The sequence below is a fragment of the Rhinoraja longicauda genome, chromosome 7, assembly GCF_053455715.1.
Source record: "Rhinoraja longicauda isolate Sanriku21f chromosome 7, sRhiLon1.1, whole genome shotgun sequence".
Classification (NCBI taxonomy): Eukaryota; Metazoa; Chordata; class Chondrichthyes; order Rajiformes; family Arhynchobatidae; genus Rhinoraja; species Rhinoraja longicauda.
In genome coordinates, this window is record NC_135959.1 from 70685851 (window position 1) to 70693948 (window position 8098).

At 43.9% G+C, this 8098-nt stretch overlaps 1 protein-coding gene across 3 annotated transcripts; it reads left to right on the forward strand.

The window, feature by feature from the left end:
- Positions 1–808: 808 nt before the first annotated feature.
- On the forward strand, positions 809–1993 carry gja8b (gap junction protein alpha 8 paralog b). 3 transcript variants are annotated; one of them, XM_078403160.1, is made up of 2 exons: positions 809–1822; positions 1880–1993. In XM_078403160.1, the coding sequence occupies exons 1-2, from the start codon at positions 809–811 to the stop codon at positions 1991–1993; spliced, it is 1128 nt and encodes a 375-aa protein (XP_078259286.1). The 3 variants fall into 3 exon arrangements, with proteins under 3 accessions (XP_078259286.1, XP_078259287.1, XP_078259285.1); XM_078403161.1 differs by having other exon boundaries at positions 809–1795; positions 1889–1993; XM_078403159.1 differs by having other exon boundaries at positions 809–1993.
- Positions 1994–8098: the final 6105 nt, after the last annotated feature.

An 8098-nucleotide genomic window follows, 5' to 3' on the forward strand; every position in this document is an offset into this window, starting at 1 on the left:
TTCTTATATGTTCAACCCGGAGATGGATACAAATTACAAAATAAAACTTTGCTTTAAACAACAGCCTAGCCATTCTAAATTCAAATATATCCACGTTTAAATAAATTGTTCACTCTGGTAACTTTTTTCTGCACAATGTATTGCGAACGATTTGATAAATGGGCGCTGCCCCATTGTCACTGAGATGATTAAACGTACTGTTAGTGTGGCCCTGCATACATGTCGTAATTGTATTATAATGTAGCCCCCGTCAATCATGAATACCGCTGGTCCCTGGCGTCACGACCCGGCGTCTTCTCACTGGTTACCGGCTTAAATATCGCCGCAAACTAAACTAAACATTCCTCGGGTGCGATTATTTTTGCTCTGCTCGGCCGAGGGACAGCATTTTGGGATCAACGTGTCCACCGCCCAAGCCGGATCGCCACGGGTTGCCAAAGGGGGATTGGGCAAGTTGCCAAATTAATGATACTAAAATTAAGTTTTAATAGATGTTTGAACGCGAGGTTCAGCTCCTAGTTGCCATTCCACTTGAGGGGAGTGGGGATTGGGACTGGTGTCCTTTTGGATAGGGAAATGTCTGGATCTGAAAATAGTTTATATAGAAAGAACATTGTTTAGAAGTCGTGCTCGGTGCTCAGTGGATAGGAACAGAATGGAAACAGTCGCTTGATGGTCAACATTGGAAATAACATTGTTTCCAATGCAATTGGTCGCTGCGTTCTTTGAGGGACAAGTAGGTCAAGTTCGTACCAGTTAAAGTATTATTTTCCCGTTTCCCTGTTCAACAGGTAAATCCGCGATAAAGATGGGTGACTGGAGTTTCCTGGGCAACATCTTGGAAGAGGTTAACGAGCATTCTACCGTCATCGGAAGAGTGTGGCTGACAGTTCTGTTCATCTTTCGGATTCTCATCCTTGGCACCGCTGCCGAGTTCGTGTGGGGAGATGAACAGTCCGACTTTCTGTGCAACACCCAGCAGCCGGGTTGCGAGAACGTGTGCTACGACCAGGCCTTCCCCATCTCCCACATCAGGCTGTGGGTCCTCCAGATCATATTCGTCTCCACGCCGTCTCTGGTTTACGTTGGCCATGCGGTCCATCACGTCAGGATGGAGGAGAAGAGGAAGGAGAGGGAGGAGGCCGTGAACAGGCAGGAGGTGAACGAGGAGAAACTGCCCCTGGCCCCGGACGAAGGCATCAAAGAGCCCACCAAGACAACCAAGAAGTTCCGCCTGGAGGGCACCTTACTTCGAACGTACATCTGCCACATCATCTTCAAGACCATTTTTGAGGTTGGTTTTGTAGTTGGCCAGTATTTCCTCTACGGGTTCCGCATTCGGCCACTCTACCGCTGCGGCAGGTGGCCCTGCCCCAACATCGTCGACTGTTTCGTGTCCAGGCCAACCGAGAAGACTGTCTTTGTCATATTCATGTTGGCCGTCGCTTCGGTGTCTCTCTTCTTGAACTTCATCGAAATAAGCCACCTGGGCTGGAAGAAGATCCGCTTTGCTTTTCGGAAGCCCGTCCAGCAGCCGGTGGACTTCCAGTCGCAGAAACTCTTCCATTCAATGAGCGTGTCTTCCGTGCAGAAGGCGAGAGGCTACAAGCTGCTGGAAGAGGACAAGCCGATGCCCCACTTTTACCCAGTGCCGGAGCCCGTGAATCCAGCTCCCCTGATCGCTTACGAGGAAAAAGTCCAGAGCGTCGAGCCGGTGGGAGACATGATCAAAGTCTACAACGAGACGTTGCTCGCCTACGAACAGCAGCAGGACGAGGCGGAGGCAGAACTCCAGGCAGAGCCGCAAGTGGACCAGGAATTCGTGGCGGAATGTGAATCTGAACCTGCCCCCCTGGCAGAAGCGGAGGAAAACGGCGAGGCAACGGAGCCGGAGCCACCGGCGGCGACGAGCGAGAGTCTACCAGACACAAGACCATTGAGCAGACTGAGCAAAGCAAGTAGCCGAGCCCGGTCAGACGATTTAACAGTTTGAAATAATGTTGGGCGAAATATTGGAGACATATAAGCGTGGGGGGGACATCTGAGTACCGAAAATTAAGCTTGAAAACGGAGCTTGGAAAATTAAGCTTGAAAAAGTATAAAAATGTACTGGTTTTGGGGTACTTTAGAAAGTCTTGGTAGCAGATAACATTGGTAATCAATGTTTTAAAAATAATTTCATACTCAATCTGTCACTATCCTAACTTGGTTAAGCTGAAACAGCAGATCTTTAAAACGTCGGTGTACAGAGAAAGAGGATCCCGATATTTCCAAGCCTTAGTATTTAATATAAAAATCTAAAACCCACATGAACCAACCATGCATTAATCTTCAGGTATTGGCTGCACTTATGTCCAGAGAATTGTGTACACAATTAATTGGCTTCAACAATAATGAAATATATGTTTCCAATCTCTGCAATGTAACTCTTAGACCCTTTGAATAATTTTTGACCCACAAACCCTGTCATTTCTCCAACTTTCAAGTGGTAGGGAAGTGGAGTAGGTGGCGGGGAAGTGGCAGATGATATTTACTGGTGTTCTATTTTGCTCCACTTATAAGTAAAAAAATCTTGATTGGGACGTTATGACACAAGCGTGCCTTGTTAAAAACGGAAACTCTTTGCCACAGCAGGTTCCTAAATGTTGTGCCAACATGGGTGAATGGTTATTAAATACGTTGAAGTTTATTTTTTCAGGTTGTCCTCAAGGATGAATTGCAAAGTCATAAATATTTGAATGCCACTAATCATACAACATCCACGAAGAACACAAGAACCAATATGCCAAACACGGCACTGGGCTGATTAAACCAGGAAGACCAATCTGTGTAAATGCCTTTTTAAGTTTCCAATCTGTAAAATACCTTAAAAGCCAAACCCCTAACACTTTGAAAGATCATGAATGTGTTTGTTTTAACTTTTAAACGTGTGTAAATTTGTATGTTTTCCTGAATCAAATGATGCTTCCCTGTATGGCTATGAATGTATCGTTGCGTTCAAATACGAACAGTCAATTGTTGATTACTCAGCTTAAATTTATCATTTAATGTCACGTACAGTACCAGAGCTTCAAAGTTATTCAAGTTAAACGAAGTTCAAGAGGGGAAGTCAAACACCCTTATAATATCATTCAAACTTCCAATGCCCTGTGGACCATATTGTCAAAATATTCCACAGGCATCAGAATCCCAAATCGTGTTTATTCCAGATAAGAGAACTGTTTGGAGGTAATATTCCACCTTCACCAAATGGTGTAGATGAGGACTTTCATAGTGAGGAATTGGTTGTAGCAGATTAATTTTTAAAAGATATGCACAACATTTAAACATACAATCACTTGAAAATACATTCCAAATATGTGATGCAAAAAACATCAAATGCATGCTGTAGAATAAATGTAAAATAACAAAGATCGAGGCCATGGTCAAATAAATTTACTGGTTCTGTGCAGTAGACCCAAAAAGTATAGATATGTAGAATATTGAAATGTATGGGTTTTCACGATATGAACACGAACTAAGAGAGATCACAGTTATGATTCTTTTGCAGTACTGAGTAAACCACTTTATAATTGTTTCTGAATTAGAAATGAAATATATTTCCGTTGCTTACTAATTCTCAACTGTAGAAGTAACCAGCAATATGTCTTATTCACCAAATTCACTGCAGTAGTCGTGGAAATAAAATTGTGAAGACTAAAGTTTTTCTTGGAAGTTTGAGGAAAAATTATATGAATATGTTAATGCCTTTTTGGTCTACTAACAGCTGATCTTTAAATAAGCATTTAGCTGATCAGAGGAAAGACTGGAAAGTAGAGTGCACCAGGCATTTTTCATTCATCCGGGCAATAAATATTGCATTGCACACTTTTATAATCCGTATAACAGGACCCATTAAAAAAAGAAATACAACCTATCTACTGATGACAAAAGACTCACAAATTAGCTTTCACATGTGATAGTTGGACAGGTTGGATCATTGAACTGAGTCAATGAAACAATAATTTTGCAAATAAATGTACTTGTTTTGCACTAATTGTGGAGGATTTCATTTACAGATCTTTATTACTTGCTTTGTTGTATTTCACAGTAGTTTAATTTAAGAAAGGCTACACCCACACACACACACACACACACACACACACACACACACACACACACACACACACACACACACACACATATATATATATAGGTGTGTGTGTGTGTGTGTGTGTGTGTGTGTATGTGTGTGTGTGTGTGTATATGTAAGTGTGTGTGTATGTGTGTATGTGCATATATATATATATATATATATATATATATATTTATATACATAACATATGCACACACGCATACACACACACACACACACACATATATATATATATATATATATATATATATATATATATATATATATACTAGACCAAGTGGACCCATTGGGCCCATTCCTAATAGGTTGGGGACAGGGGAGGGGTGTTATGACGTGGGCCCCGTGGTGCCAGCGCTGGATCCAGAGCGAGCCATGGTCCCAAAGGCTCTCCTGTATTGGTCTAGCACCCTCACCCCCCCCCCACTCAATCCCCCTTATCCCCACTCCTCCCCCCACTGACCCACACCATCCCCCCTACCGCCCCCTCCCCTCACCCCTAATCACCCCTCCCCTCCCCCACACCTCCCCCCACCCCCACTCCCCCCACCCCCACTGTCTCCTTCCCCACCCCCACTCTCCCCTCCCCCCCACTCCCACTCTCCCCTCCCCCCCACTCCCACCGCCTTACCCCCCACCCCCACTCTCCACTCACCCCGCCCCAACTCCCCCCACCCCACTTACCCCACTCTCCCCAACCCCATCTCCTCCCCCACTCCCCCTCCCCTTCCTCACTCCCCCCTCCCCTCCCCACCCCCATTCCTCCCCCATTCCCCTCCCCCATTCCTCCCCCACTCCCCCATTCCTCACCCCACTCACCCCACCCCCATTGCCTCCTTCCCCACCTCCACTCTCCCTTCCCCCCTCCCACCCCCTTCCCCCCCACCCCCACTTTCCACTCACCCCGCCCCAACTCCCCCCACCCCACTTTCCCCTACTCCCTCCCCTCCCCTCCCCTCCCCCACTCCCCTCCATTCCTTCCCCCACTCCCCCCCTCCCCTCACTCCCCCCCTCCCCTCACTCCCCCCTCACTCCCCCACTCCATTCCTCCCCCCACTCCCCCCTCACTCCCCCAGCGGGCAGCCCAGCAGCTGGGATCTGGGAATACACCTCCCGGCGGGCAGTGCGGCAGCCCGGAGGCGCGCACAAGATGGCGGAGCGGGAAGAGGAGAAGAAGGAGAGCGGCCGCCATTTTTGTGGAGTCCCGATGAGGCCGTCGGTTGAAGAGGCTGTCGTCGATCAGTGGATGGTGTGGACAACCATCTCCCTCCTGCTCGGAGTCTCCCCCGGGGCCGGGTGCGGGCGAGGAGGGAGAGGAAAGGAGAGAGGGATCCACTGACCCCGGGCGGCCCTCCTGCCAGCGGCCATCTTGTTTGGGGGAGTGGGGAGGGAAGCACAATTAAAGTCGTACGAGCCCCATTGTGACGTCACACGATGAGTACCTTTAATAAGTCGGTTTGAAAGGTGATTTTTAAACTTTAAAATGTCTCTAACTTTTAAAACATAAGACGAATTTAAATAAAACTTTTCATTAACAGTCTCCAGGATAATGGCGATTAAGGTGGTGCTAAAATTGTGGTGCTATGGCTGTAGGTCCACATGTCCACAACAAAATCTCAGAAGTACATATATATATGTGTGTGTGTGTGCATATTATATATATATATATATATATATATATATATATATATATATATATATATATATATATATATATATATATATATATATATGCATATATGCATATTATACATACATACATACATACATACATATATACATACATTCATACATACATGCATCTATCTTGTGGAAAATTCCAATGACAGATAATCTAATTCAATTACCATGAAGAAAGACAAGTACATGGTTCACTAAACCACACATCGTCTGCCAAAATCTACAGTGCCTGCAGACAATTGTTTGATTTCAGAGAGCAAGTGAAGATGAGATGATCAGTCTGGGCAAACTCACCACTGTAAAGAAATGAAAATGTGTGCAAATGTCATATGTAATTATCCACCACACTGCATTTTTTCTGCACAAATGATTCTGATTTTATTCGAAGAGGTTGTTGTAATTACTGTCTCTTCTGACATTCAAATGGACTTTCATGGGCACACTACATAAGGGTGGAGAATGGGAACAGAATAAACAAAATCAAAACTCTGATGAGGGATGCAGCAAAGATAGTTTGGAAAATAATAGAATGGAAAATTGGCTGTTCAATAGTGTTGTCCAATGGTTGGTACCAGGCACTATCTATCTATATATCTGTATGGATTTAGTAATATATAGTGCATTAATGCTCAACACTTTTGCAGAGTGGTTAACCTTGACAACTCTTGAGGGCCACTTATATGAACACAGACGTTCCAAACATTCATAAACTCGCCACTTTCATTTTTAATCTGGTATAAGATATGAACGCGAACTAAGAGAGATCTCAGTTTTGATTCTTTTGCAGTACTGAGCAAACCAGTTTATAATTGTTTCTTTACCGCCACTTTCATTTTGAATCTGATACAAAATTGTATTTCTCATGAAAATCAACAATAAAGAACCACCTTTCTGTTGGTTTTCAGTAGTGACACGGGGAAATCTGAACATTGAACATACCTTATGTGCATTCATAAGAAAGGAGAGAAAAAAATCAAGGGAGATCAATTTTAAATTATAATTTTTTTAAATAAACAAATGTATTTACGTGTTTTCCAGCGTTAATGTGTCTTTTGAAAATTGTTTAAATCTTTTTACAGTATTTAAATATTTTTCAAAGATTGTGGGAATGACAATCAGTAAGTTTGTGGCATGGTTTAATTAAAGGCCTGTCCCACTTAGGCGATTTTTTAGGCGACTGCCGGCGACTGTCAAAGTCGTAGCAGATCGGCGAAATTTTATTTTACCTGACGACAATGATCACGACAATGCCGAGTCAGGTCGATACAAGTAACTTTTTTTGTGAAACTAGCACCTGGCTAAGAGATTACACAGTCTTCGGAAACATCGCAAAATTCCCACGCTTATCAATGCTTCTCCAGCGTCCTAATTTTCGCTGAAATCACTGACAAGTCTGTAATTACTTGAGAGTTTTGAAATATAACATCTTGCCCGGGTTACTTGAAAACCAAGCTTCACGGTAATAAGGCATAAACTGGATTGACTTCCAGTTTGCTGATAGCAGTATTAAGAAATTTAATTTTAAACGTGGTTAAATGGATTTTTGTGCGAGTGTGGGCATTCTATGAAAATGTACGGGAGATGCTTATCTGGTTTCTGGGTTGCATATCTGGGTTGGGAGCCTACTTTAAATGTAATCGCTGATGGCCATAAACATCACGAAATTCCCACGCTTACCTGACTGTCAAACTGTCGTCTCCAATCTAACTGTCAAATATCCTGACGGTAAATAAATTGGTTAAATACAAGTATTTTTTGGTATCTTCAAATGACTTTACTTAATTTAATATTACATGCTTCTAAATGCATCTGCGACAACCTAGCAAACCTGGGGACAGCATGGGACAGCGCCCGCAATAAGCAACGATACCTGGCGACAAGCCAGCTGTCGCCGAGAAATTTCAATCCGGTTAATTTCTCAGCGACGGGCCGAGATCCACTATGATTCCTGAGAAGGCTTGGGAAGTTCAGCATGTCCCCAACAACTCTCATCAGCTTCTACAGACGTGCCATAGAAAGCATTTTATCAGGATGCATCACAGCTTGTTTTAGGAACAGATCCATCCAAGACCACAAAAAAAAATTGCAGAGAATTGCAGACACAGCCCAGACCATCACACAAACCAATCTCCCTTCCATTGACTCCATTAAAAAACCTCACGCTGCCGCAGTATAATCAAGGACGAGGCTCACCCTGGCCACTCTCTCTTCTCCCCTCTCCCATTACCCAAAAGTTATAGAAGTGTGAAAATGTACACCTCCAGATTCAGAGACAGTTTCCTCCCA